This window comes from Alosa pseudoharengus, unplaced genomic scaffold (assembly GCF_046254945.1).
Source record: "Alosa pseudoharengus isolate Yale_2024_CS ecotype anadromous, Long Island Sound unplaced genomic scaffold, YU_APseudo_1.1 YU_APseudo_1.1_scf_24, whole genome shotgun sequence".
NCBI classification, from domain to species: Eukaryota; Metazoa; Chordata; class Actinopteri; order Clupeiformes; family Clupeidae; genus Alosa; species Alosa pseudoharengus.
The window spans coordinates 7,885,659-7,899,642 of NW_027468689.1; the positions used below are offsets into that span (position 1 = coordinate 7,885,659).

The 13,984-nt window shown below is 40.8% G+C and overlaps 1 gene segment (V, D, J or C); it reads right to left on the reverse strand.

The window, feature by feature from the left end:
- Positions 1–4,701: 4,701 nt before the first annotated feature.
- On the reverse strand, positions 4,702–6,973 carry LOC143141725 (immunoglobulin lambda variable 7-43-like). The segment is given in 4 exon segments: positions 4,702–5,220; positions 5,357–5,462; positions 6,621–6,793; positions 6,928–6,973. Coding segments are annotated over 4 exon segments (666 nt in total).
- Between the last annotated feature and the right edge of the window lie 7,011 nt (positions 6,974–13,984).

Genomic DNA, 13,984 nt, shown 5'->3' on the forward strand with positions numbered 1-13,984 from the left:
GACCTCATCATAAGCCCCATTACTGGATTAGATCAATTCAATGTCATATTTTTCAACGTGTAGCAACCTTTACACAAGTACTTATTTAAATGTCCCACAGACTCTGCCAAATTAATTTTATTAGTGCGCATGCAAGTATATAAATAATTAAAGATATTTCAAAAGACATTTACTTACCCCTCGGATCGTAAAGCTAACCCGTTTTGACTGCCAGCAGCGCCTAGCCAGATTGTAAATTCAGCACTAAGACCCTGTCCCATACAAGGCAATATGGAGTGTGTCTGATCAAGTTACTTATTCACACACACATCTGAACATGGCAGCTTTGAGAACAACATTTTTGCTGTGGCTGCTATATTTATTTCTGACAGCTGCAACAGTTGCAAAATCAGTGGCTGGTCCATCAAAATATAAATCTTGGTGCAGATCAAATGTTATTGCCGTATAAGGCATAGTGCCATTGAAATTAACTGGGTATGTGTCCACACAGATCTTTAATATTTCGACTTTTTAAATGCTGTTTTAATTACTGTATATTTTGATTGTTTTTAAATATAATTATTTAAAACTAGTCATTCGTATTATGTCATATCATATCTCATGAAGTTATACACCCCCTCCTCCAAGATATTGGTTCCCCCCAAAAGTTGCATGATGATATACAGTGCAACCGGAAAGTTTTCAGACCCTTTGCAGTTTTCCACATTTTGTTATTTTTCAGACTCATCTGAAAATGGATTGAATTCATTTTTTTCTCATCAATCTACACACAATACTCCAACACTCCACAAAAGAGCAGGTGTTTGCAGTGTTTCGTAAATGTATAAAAAATAAAAGACTGAAATATTCCATTTACATAAGTATTCAGACCCTTTGTTATGTTGTTTGCAATTGAGCTCTGGTGCCTCCTATTTCTAACAATGGTCCTTGAGATGCTTCTACAGCTTGATTGGAGTCCACCTGTGCCTAAATGAATTCACTGGACATTATTAGGAGAGGCACACAGCTCCTTATATAAGGTCTCACAGTTGATGGTGTATGTCAGAGTGAAAAACAAGCCACAAGGGTCGAGAAGATTGTCTGTAGACCTGCGAGACAGGGTTGTGAAGACACAGATCTGGGGAAGGATACAATAACATTTCTGTAGCATTGTAAGTGCCCAAGAGTACAGTAGCCTCCATCATTCTCAAATGGAAAAGTTTGGAACAACCAACAGTCTTCTGGCCGCTCAGCCAAACTGAGTAAACCGAGACGGATGGCCTTGGTCAGGAAAGAAAACCAAGGACCCAATGGTCACTATGAATGACATCCAGAGTTCCTTTGAGAGGATGAGAGAAGCATAAAGAAGGACAAACATCAGTGTATCACTCCACCAATCAGGCCTTTATGGTAGAGTGAACAGATGGAAGCCATTTTTTGCCGGGAGTTTCCAAAAAAGCCCCTGAACGACTCCCAGACCATGAGAAGTAAAATCATCTGGTCTGATGAAACGAGGACTGAACTATTTTTCCACAATTCCCAATGGCGTGTGTGGAAGAAACCAGGCACTGAGCTGCACTGATGGTTGTCCTTCTTTACGCTTCTCTCATCCTCTTAAAGGTTAATGGTTAATGGTCATAGTGACCATTGGGTCCTTGGTTACCTGTCTGACCAAGGCCATCCGTCTCGGATTACTCAGTTTGGCTGAGCGGCCAGATCTAGGACAACTGAAGAACGAAAGCATCAGACCACAACATTTCAGCAGAGTTTTGATGGACTGACAGTAGGCTATGAATGTGGCAAGTGCTTCACGTGCTTTTTTGACAGAGGGTATTACTAATATTCCTATGGAATTTGTTATCATACGTCGAAGAGAGAAATTGACATTTACCTCACACAGTATTGAGTAGCCTAATTATTAGCCCTCCAGTTTTGTGTCTTGACCTTCTGCTCCTATTCTTTCTGCCTTTTGGAGTCATGGGAAACATTGTCCAACTGTTTTCTGCTTCCCATCTTGGACTGCAGTCACATGTGCAACAGTTTATTAATTAAGATTAGGGCTGTCAAACTATATATATATTTTTTTTTTTTTTCTATTATTTTACATTTCTAAACATTCCAGAAGTCCATATTAAGAATGTAAAGCCATTTTTACCAGTGTGTCTTGATGGGAATCAAATGAAAGCAAAGATAGTTACTTAACTTTAAGACATATTTGATTATTTCAAATAAAATTTCAAAAGATGTGCAGCGGGCCTGAGGCAACACATTGTATTCTTTAAAAATATAGCTGATATAAACTGAAATAAATGCTAGGCTACAGCAGAAGTGCGTGCACAAAATGTACACAAATAAAGGACATAACTAACAAGAAATACTCCATATAGCCTATGTTCATTATCTTTAGAGTTCAGTTGAAAATAAGGAACTTTTTATATTGACTAGGCCATCGCTGGTCTGTGCTGACGCAGCAGTTGTAAGCGTTCAGCTGCCCCAACATCAAGCATCTGGACCAAATATGCTCTGCACATGCAAACAAGTCCCTATGCAAATAACTCTCTAGCAGCCACACTCCACTGAACACTGTTGTTGCTGCTGACACCACAATCTCTTCAAGACATGAGGTTATTTTTATGTTGTTTTTATTGTTTTATTGTTTATTTTTTAAAAAAATAAAGGCAATTCTGTCAGTGTTATAGGCCATCAAATGTATATTTTGTTCAGATATTAGTTTTGCTGTATTATGGAAAGTATGGTTTGTACAGAATGTTTCTGGTAGATTCTCACAACAGAATCAGCAAGTTACAGCAGGAATTCTGCTTCTCCAGGCTGCTAAAACCTTCGTAGCCATCAGTGTTTTGCTCAGTACATCACGTCCATAGGCTGTATCACTGAAAGTCTGATATACACAAAATGTGGCCCTAATTGTTCTATTGAATACTAAATTGACTCTCTAGATTATCTTGCTGGGTTATAAGGCCGTTTAGGAGATTGTGGACACTATGACCTTTCTGCAGCTTGTAGGGGCATCAACTAGTGTGAGGTCATCACTACACTTCCTCTAATTTGATGACCTCACATGGGCTCACATCTGTCCCACTGTATGCATTTAACCTAGAACTGGACTAGTGTCAGAGGTCAGAGAAATGAATAAATCACTGTTGTTAACTGTCTGGCTGGCAAATGTCATCCTCCTACACTGTGATGTTATGCAGCTGGTCTCTGATGGTGAGGATCAGGTCATGACATCATCACTCCTATGAAAGGATTCATGGCTGAAGATGTACACATTGATTATTATGAGGGCACTCTGCTATACGTTTTACGTACTGATGTAATGCAGAGAAATATGTGTCTCCGTACTGTGTACTAATCCCCCCCCCCTCATGTTATCTGTGTACTAATCACCCCCATGTTACCTGTGCACAAATCACTTTATTTGTGTCACTTGTGACTTCCACCTCAGTACCAGCAGGGGGCAGTAGCTGTACACTCACTGGGCCATCTGACTGAGGGAGGCTTTTATATGTATATTAGTAAACTGTGTTTCTACACTCACAGGGCCATCTGACTGAGGGATGCTTTTATATGTATATTAGTAAACAGTGTTTCTTAGTGCTTCATGTCTTAATGCTTCACATGCCTTTATGTATTTGTTTACATGTCAGGATTGTTTGAATCATCATCAAATGTTTGCAGCATCTGAAACACTGTACAGATTTCTCTCTCCTGACCTGCAGGGTGTGTGAAACAGACACACACTCACTGCTGCTATCACAGGGCATCAGCAACACAAGTGCAAAATCCAGATTACCATCTAAACCCAACGAAGAAGTAGTGGAAGATTGCACACGTGGAAATATTTCTCATGGAAGAATTTATGATCCCTCACTTACTTCAGTTGACTTGGAAAGGGTTGGAGAATACAGTAAAACAGCAGTTCTAAACATGTAGGAGCAATACCAGTATACTCTCCAGTATTTAGGTGAAACGATTTGCTTTATTTCTATTGAATGTTGCATGTTCAATGTAATCTCACTGAAAAATAATCTGTTTTATTGCACTAGCTGTTCATATTTATCAAAGGTAGTAAAATTACAGTTGGTATTTTACACTGCAATACAACAACCAACTCAAAATAGACTTCAGGTCAAATTACAGTATAGCACACCTGCACTGATATGGCTACACACACAGGTCAAAATACACTTTAAACACATTTCCCAACTGTTGTGCCCTTGAGCAAGGTACTCAACCCCACCTTGCTCCCAGGACAATGTAATATGTAAGTCAATTTGGATAAACGTGTCTGCTAAATATATAAATGAAAGGAACACATACTTTAGGGGAGGCATATGAAATACAACCCCCTCCCCCTTTTTAGTCATTGAGGTACTTTCATCATCACTAATAGCATATGGCAATCAATAAGCAATATGTAATATATATAATAGCAATCTATATAATCAACTACTATTTAAGAATATATTGTCTGGTGTGGTCATATCTTCTGAAGAGGATCAGGTTAAATATGATTAGGTTCTGACTTCACTCTGGTGTGTACCACCAGCAGGGGGCTCCACCTGCAGCAGTAGATCATCACACTCACTGTGCCACCTGCAGGGGGCTCCACCTGCAGCAGTAGATCACACTCACTGTGCCACCTGCAGGGGGCTCCACCTGCAGCAGTAGATCATCACACTCACTGTGCCACCTGCAGGGGGCTCCACCTGCAGCAGTAGATCATCACACTTACTGTGCCACCTGCAGGGGGCTCCATCTGCAGCAGTAGATCACACTCACTGTGCCACCTGCAGGGGGCTCCATCTGCAGCAGTTGACTACACTCACTGTGCCACCTGACTGACTGAGAGACGTTGAGGTTTTTGTACGAGTCTGTATCACTGTGTGAACTGTGCAGTACTACCAGTAGGTACATGGTGACTCATGCAGTAATAATCTCCTGCATCTTCTCTCTGGACTCCACTGATGGTCAGACTGTAGTCATTCCCAGATCCACTGCCACTAAACCGAGATGGAATACCAGACTGGAGGCTGCTCACAGAGTAGATGAGGAGTTTGGGTTTCTCCCCAGACTTCTGTTGGTACCAGGAGATGCATTTATTTGGAGAAGAACAGTCCCAATGAATGCTTCCAGTCCGTTTACAGCTGATTTTAACTGTGCCTCCTGGACTGGTGGTCACTGCTGGAGGTTGAGTAAGAGTGACCTGTCCCATGGAATCTAACAAAAGAGGCAATAACAGTACACGATTCAGAAAGATACATACATATTGAATAAACATGTAAACATTGAATAATATAATGTTATCAGAGCTGGTGGTCACTAAATCTGTCAACACTGAAAGTTCTGAATTCACCTTGAATGCAGACGACGAGAGACCACAGGAAGAGTGCAGTGAAGGCCATCGCTGGTCTGTGCTGACGGATCAGTTGTAAGCGTTCAGCTGCCCCAACATCAAGCATCTGGACCAAATATGCTCTGCACATGCAAACAAGTCCCTATGCAAATGACTCTCTAGCAGCCACACTCCACTGAACACTGTTGTTGCTGCTGACACCACAATCTCTTCAAGACATGAGGTCAGGTTTGCCACTGGCACACAAAGTCATTTCTATAAACAAAGGTAATTCTGTCAATGTAATAGGAGTCAATCAAATTTTGTTCACATATTAGTTTTGCTGTGTTATGGAAAGTACAGTGTGCACGGAATGTTTCTGGTAAATTCTGCGAATCAACAGGTTACAGAAGCACAGACACACATGCATTCAGTCATGAAAAGAAAACAACAGCAGCAGCTTAATATTTTTCAGGCGTTTAACCGTAACGTTAAAAGATGTAGGCGTACTGTTCTTAGCAGTGGTGCAGACACTGACAGCAGTGAGAGATTGTCCTCTACGGTCATGGTCTACACATGTTTAAAATGTTGAATTGTTTGCTTACCTCTGTAGGCTTATTTAAAAAAAATAAAACACTAGTTTGAACAGGGATTCAGTTAATGCGTAGAGCAGAGGTTCTCAGCCTTTTTGGGGCTAAGGCACGTCATGACGAGTCGGGTTGGTGCGGGTGTTAAAATTCCTTGACTGTGCATAGGCCTATGCCTATCATCTAAAAGTTTGGGACAACCAAAACAGCAGTGCAATGTATTTAGAGTGTTGTGAGCAAGTCCTTATTGTTAGTAAGTTACCATAACTGTGTTTTTCTCTCGCAAATCGCGACATAAACTCATTGGTTTATTTTTTCTTTTCTTTCCCTTTTTCGCGGGTTGGGCAGTGAAGTTATAATGCGCATAAAGTATGTTCACCTAATTTGAGTCAGAGCCGCTTGCTTTGTAAAGGTATTTCTGTCCTTTCCAAACTGCGTTAAAATAGTGTGTTTAGCAACCAGAATTTAAAAAAAATCCCGGGAGAGAAATCTCCCTCATCCCAGAACTTTTAAAAACACCTATAAGCCCACAGCCAGTGTTGTAAAAGTTAGACGCTTAATGCAGTAGGCTATTTGATAAGGGATGACATGTTGACGTGATTAAGAGGGGCTTTCTTTTTTTTTTTTTGGGGGGGGGGGGGGGGTTGGGCCAAGTATGGTGCGTCCTATGGAATACAACCCTAGCGGCGCCCCTGTACATAGATGAGGGGTTTGGGTTTCTCCCCAGGCTTCTGTTGGTACCAGGAGATGCATGGGATTTGGCTGCAGTCATAATGAACACTTCCACTGCGTTTACAGCTGATTCTGGCACCGTGTCCAGGATTGGCAGCCAGTGCTGAGGCCTGAGTAACAGTCACCTGTCCCCAGGAATCTAAGAAGAAAAAGTGACCATATTGGCATATTTAAATCTGTACACAAAATGAATTTGTTAGTCAACATGTACACTACAAATGTTGGCATGTACACAAATATCTAAAGTCTTGTAGTCAGCAGATAAATGTTCACCATGAGTGCACAGGATGAGAGGGGCGAAGAGTGAGATGAACACCATCGCTGCTGAGTGCTGATGGTGCGGAGGTAGAGTTCCAGAATGTTTCAGAGTTCCAGAACGTTCCTATCCAGAGCGTGGCCCAAGTCCTGCTGCAACATTGAAATATCTGCAGCTGATGCAAACTTTCATGTCTCCATGTAAATGACTTTCCTGAAGTCACATGCTGATCAACATCACATCTCCCCCAAACACCTCTGACTGCTGCCGAGCTGCTTTAATATGAATTTGATACTTGTTTCAGACTTGTTATATTTGATATACTTGTTATACTTTGTATCAAAAACTAATGGGAAATATCTACACATTCTTTTGAATGATTAAAAGATAAAAAAAAAAAAAATTAACGACTGAAACAACTGGAACAAATAAGACCAATAAGACAAACAAATACAGCCATTTGATTTGTCACATGACCATGTTGTTGAGCCATCAATCCTAGCCTGGGTGTTCCCATGCTGCCTTGCGCGCGATTTGATTCACGCTGCTAAGGCAGCCTGGAGACCATGGAGCAAATTTTCGCCTGGGATGAGCTATGCACAGACGCATTTGATAGACATCCGTGGCACCCAATAAACGAATCTGGGCATTTTTTTCAAATACGAGAAAATTAACGTTTGGTTCCCAGACCACGTCTCATTGAGAAGTGGTGGCGCTAGCCAGGCTACATCAATCCATCACCGTCAACGAAAAGGGATGTGTTTGTTTCATTTCTTTTCTTCCCTTTAAAACGTGGTGGAAATGCACTTGATGCAACACTGATTCAAGTGTATGTTTTTCTGTCTGTGTTCTAAATCATCATCAAATGTATGTCTAACATCTCAGACATGGCATGGTACAGATGTCCTGTAAGGGTGGGTAAGTCCTTGCGTGGTCTCCATTGTGTGTGTTCAACCAAGACGCTGTATTTACATAGTCGATTTTGCATTGCCAGCTTACGCTTCAGAGAGGGTTTATATCTGGAACTTATAGTCTGTTAGATCTACTGCTCATGTTGACAGAATCCTCCAGAACAATGACCAACATCATTTTCATCTGGGCAGTTTTATTCTGTGTGGAAGGTGAGACATTTAATAGTTATTACAACACATGCAGGCTTCCTATTTACATTGTCAATATGATACACTGAACAGTATATTTATTATAATGTTATATTATTGCTACCTCAGAATGTCGAGGGCAGATTACTGTAACTCAGAGCCCCACAGCAGCAAGTGGTCATTGGGCCTCAATTGGGAAAAATAAACACCCATCTTTCCACTTGAGTTCTCTGAGTGCTATAACATCCACCTCACAATGCCTCGACCACATCTACCCTTAAAGATGAACTGAACTGGAATTTTAAGTAAAGGTGATATAACAGATGTATTTTATTTCTTCTCATTGGTACAATGATTAAAATGGCTGAATTTATTAAAAGGGATAAAAATGTACGTTGAAAGTGGTGTTGTTGTTACACGGGCGCCGCCATGTTGGATTTCAACACAGGGTACCCGCGGAGTCTTAAAAGTATTAAAAAGTATTACATTTCATTTTCCTAAATTAAGGCCTTAAAAAGTATTGAATTTCACCTCACGGAGGTCTTAATTTTTCAAATGATCAGTAGATTTAGTCTAATATCCTTACGTAGCTTAAATCAGACATGGATTAAAGTTATCCGTCGTACGACGGATTTCCGTCAATTTGATTTTAGAAATGTCATATTTGAGATCGATGCAGATCCGGTGAGAAAACAAAATAGGAGGGGGGTCTATCACCTTTTCTTTTCCTTTTTTTAAGGCAACTACAAATATTAGCTCCGATGAATGAATGAATGTGTGTGATGGTAAATATTTAAAGACCTAATAGTGTTCTTGAGAACTTTCTGTGTCTCAATCAGAGACCGCTCAAGAAGATACGTCAGCCATGAGTTTCGCTTTGTTTATGTTGTAGCTACACGCTTGTCTCATTGGCCTGGGGCGGTTGCTTAAAAAAAAAAGAACACGTCTGGAGGACGGTAAAAGTTGGATTATAGTGACACCATCGAGACAGCTGATGAGGTTGCCCAATCCGTTTAACTTTTTTGGATATGATATTGTGAGCTCTATGTGCGAATTTGGAGGCCGTGTTCTTTCCGTGCATCAATGTAGACAATTTCTTACTATCGCAAACTCTTGTCAGGGGAGGTCATTCATTTTGGGTGTCACCTATGACTTGAACAGATAGTCTGCTGCCACCCGATGTAGCCTACTATTATTGTTACAGTTTTTGATCAATGCAACTAACAGTATGTGTAAAGCGACGCAATATAAACCGTAGCCTATGCCTATCCCGTCTGTTTTTCACAATTTGCGACGGACGGTTTTGACTGACCATGTTAACATAAAATAATAATATCGCGAACTGTTGAGTAAGGGGGTCAGTCGTGTTTGTGACGCACAGACAGCCTTGTAGCCTATTTTGCTTAGGCCTCATTTTAACGACAGTAAGTTGTGAGCGTATGTTGACAAAAAATAACCATGCAATTAAAATAGTCAACTTAAAACTTTGCTGTTATTAATGTATAGCACAAAACCATAACCAGTAGGCCTACCAAAACCTCGCATATAGCGTCATGATTTGTGTGCGTCTATTTGGCAAGGCCACTAGCTGTCATGGATGCGTTGCTAAAGTCAAGTCAAGTCAAGTTTATTTATATAGCGCATTTCATACACAGAGGTCATTCAATGTGCTTTACATAAACATCAATGTGCTTTACATAAACAACAATAAAGGAAGGCACAGGTGTCAAAAGTTAAAAAATAAATGGAGATGGGCGGCTGTTGGAAACGGGGGAGAACTAACAAGCCATGTTGTAAAAAAATAAAGTGCCAGGGGTTTGCTTTTGCGCGGTTTGCTGCAAGAAAATTGTTCATGGATGCAATAGGAAAATGTTTTAGCACGCCAACAATCAGAAGACCGCCATAAGGTTAACGTTCTTGCACTTCAGGACATCTTCCCTACCTGGTGCAACTAGCCACCACGACAGAGATAGGCTACGTTTATCTATGGCTGACCGTGTTTGCGCTAACATGCGTATAGGCTACGCATGTTCTTTCATAGCGCAACACGATTGTCGTTATCAGATGTGCAGACCTCCTGCATGAGCGCACACTGCTGCTCATTGAAAAATTTGAGTTGTCTGTAAAACTCAAAATTACCATGTTTTCATTAAATGCAGATGAGGCAACAAATGGAAATATGAACAATATCTAGACTGTTCTGATTCATTACTTTGATGAGGAAATGTGAAGTCTTGCAAACTTGATTTTATAGATTTTACTTAGTGTTGAATTGCATATTAACAAGAAAAAAATCTCCCCTTTAAACACTTTTGGCCTGAAGTAATTAAATAAGTGTAAGTTAAAGCCTTGCTACAATATTGCTGCAGTAGAAAAGAACAGCAATGGCTAATCAGCAATGGTCAGGGATGGTATTGAAATATTGTTTTGTTCAACAGGAAAACTCAATCTCAATCAAGAACACTCTCAATTCGCCTTATTCACATGTCGGCCATTGGCGGCTAAAACGAGGCTACAGGGTACACAAACCTAACCTGGCCCTAGCCAGATGAATGTCGTTCCGCTAGCTCCACTCATCCATCTGGAACCGATCCATTGAAATGTCGTTTCAGAAGGCTGGACCTAATCAAAAAATGCTTGCATATGATTGAATAAGCCACTTGTCCGTCATCTATTGACGTGCTACTTCAACCACTCTCATCGAAGCCAACCCGTGACGCTGATAACAGTCTCACAGTCGCTTCTACGCTATGTCACATCTATGAAACTCCCGCCCTGCGTCCTGATTGGCTAAACCATAAAGTTGGTTGGAGAAATCACTCTCAATAGACCTCTGAAGTTCGCCTACAAAAAAGATCCAAAACGGCCATCTTTGCCCATATAAGGAGATCCGGTTGTTAATTGAAGCTAACTACCTATGGCAAATTGCATTGCAAGTTAGCTCTGGAGTAGCAAACATCTAAGTGTGCCGCCTTCACTTACCGGAGATCACAGTATCCACTCGAAGGCAGAGGACAAAAGTGTGTTCAGGAAAACGTCTGCATTTCAGACTTTTTCATCCCCACGAGACTTTAACAGGTGCGATTATTCAAAATCCCCATGTTATTTTCCCATAGGAAAAATCGCCAGATACCGGATGTCAAAGATGGCAGCTTTTTTGTAGGCGAACTTCAGAGGTCTATGGAAGAGGTTCCAGATGGATGTGAGTGAAGCTAGGCGGAGCTAGCGGAACGACATTCATCTGGCTAGGGCCAGGTTAACACAAACCATAGGATTGTTATGTTCTATGCATTCACCTGTAGGTGGCATTAATTACATAGTAACTTAGTACCCTGTAGCCTTGTTTTGGTGTTTATTTGGTGCTTTACTTTGCTGTTTGCATCTTTTTGTACATTAAAAACCAATAGGTCGCGACCGCAAAAGGGGTGCTATCTCTATAGGTAGATATGAACAACGTATGACTTATGGCCTGAAAAAAGTTCAGTCAAACAATTTTTTTTTTCACTTGAATCCCTGAAATCAACTTCTATTCCGTGTAAATTTGTCCATGAAGCGGGACATTCAGTCACGTTACTACCGCGACAAAGCTTTGCGTTGCCACTGCACTGCTGTCATGTTCATGTTGGCATGTTCAAACACTTGTAAATAGTAATTATTTGAGATTTAATCTTACCTTTAATGTTATTTATTCTATCCGAATGGGTGCGATGTAGGTATTAAATTTCATCTGAAGTGGTATTAAAAAGGTCTTAAAAAGTCTTAAATTTAGGTCTGACAATTCTGGGGGTACCCTGCAACAATCGGCTACGTCACTGGCATGGTAAGCTACTCTGCACTAGCACTAGCAGCCATAGCAGATAATGAGTCTGAGGCTAGCTGACATGGCTGAGGAAACTAACATTAGGCCTAGCTGAGTTACATATTGGCCATAAGCCATTTATCATAGGCTAGCCTACATCACAAAATCTCATACAAAATGAAACCAAACTAGTGAAACAAAGGCAAACACTTTAACAGGGGAAATTAATTGGGCATGAATCATACTGAACGCTATTTTGTCAATGAGCAGAAACACACACGACATTCAAACTATTGATAAGATGTGCACTATGGAAACTGGTCTGTAACTTAAATGCCATTGACTTGCCATATCCTGACTTAAAAAACCCTTTTCTTGCTTACTTTATCGCAAACTCGGTGGGGCAGGTTGTAGTCTTTTTCAATTCATAGAAGGGCGAGCCCACAGTCTATGTGCAATGGAGCCTAAGTTTCAACTTCGGCTTCGTTCACCCAATGCAGTCACTGGTCGCAATTACAAAGTCCGGGAAGGTTCGTTCAATCGTTTAAAGTTTTAAGTGCAGTAGCCTATCTGTCCCCTTTGGAATAATATCTCGAAGTAGCCTCAGATGAGCTCCAGTAAGATAGGCTACCATACGATCCATCCAACCTAGGAAAGGGCTAGCAGGTAAACACCTTGGAAACACTCTTATGTCAAACTCCACAAGCTAGCACTCCGACCATAGAGAGTATAAACCATGACTCCGACGATATCACAGATTGATAATAATGCGTTTACTAGCTGGTAACTAAACCACAGCGGGTCTGTAAACAGAATCCAATGTCCCTTTCTACTCACCCTCGTGCAATATCAACATCCACAAGGTAAAAATCTGCAAACTCTCCACTAACGTTAGCCTTAGCAAACTCGTGTATCCTCCGTGTATCTGGGGTCAACTTGGGGTAACGAAGTTTTTAACAGTTTCAAGGGAGGGAGAGAGAGAGCCCGTGAGTTGCTGTTACGAGTGCCAGTAGTCCATACTGCGTTAGCCTACATTGCCGTGACAATGCGTGTTATATAGCTTATTTGTATGCACCGTAGCCTTCGCATAGGCCTAATGTAGTGGTGGTGAGTGAGTATGCAGTTGTGTGGAGGATGTACAGTAGGCAATGTGTGTGTGTGAGGGATGGAGGGAGACAGAGAGACAGCGTGCGTGTTGCTGTCTCAAGCGCCCCTCGTGCAGTTTTCTACATGACCTGTAGGCTAGGTCTACAGTAGCCTATGTTGTGCCGCCCAAAATGTATCTATGTTGTACATTGCACAAAATGTATACCCCCGAAATAAACACATACATAAATAAACATATTTTTCCCGTAACTTTGGCTTCCTTGAACATTTTCCCTACGTTTCGCCACTGCTTTGCAACAGATAGATTCCAGTGTCCATGCTCCGGCAGCGCCCACACAGTCATTTTCACCCAAATGATTCTACTGAAGGTTGAGCTGGAGCCTGCAACCCATCTAGTGGTAGTCAAGACACTACAGGCCTGTCCCTCACAGGCTCAAATTTGTAACCCATGCCATTAAAATGACTAATTTTCGTGTATACATAATATGCTGCAGCTGTTGCCTATAGAACTTCTCAGGTCCTACCATGCCAGTGACGTCACTGAAACTGGCAGCGTTCTAATACTAACAAACGCAATTTTGGTGTTGCTTAAAAAAGGCTACGTATTGATTTTTTAAATTATTTTTTTTAGTGTCATTTATTTTTAATTGTCATAATCAACACATTATCAATGTTGATTCTTTCAGTTCAGTTCATCTTTAACAACGCACAATAAATTTGGTGTCTTTTGACCACTAGGGGGCGCTATAATCACAGGAAGTAGGCTCATATCTCAGCAACGTTTTCATGTGTAGAAACCAATCTAGATATATTGACTTGGGATCCCATCCTGAGGACACATAATACATTTGGTGACCTTGCTGCTGTACACCGGGTTCTTGACTAGTATAATCATTCCATGTTCTTTTTTTATGTTTTAATTATTGCCCTTTTATGGTTTTATGTACTATTACCTTGTGTGTCTTATGTTTTCTTCTTATTCTTTTTTTATTCTTTATTTTTTAAACTATTCTTTGACTATTGCCCTTCTATGCTTTTATCAGCTATTCCTGTTTGCTTTTGTTAATG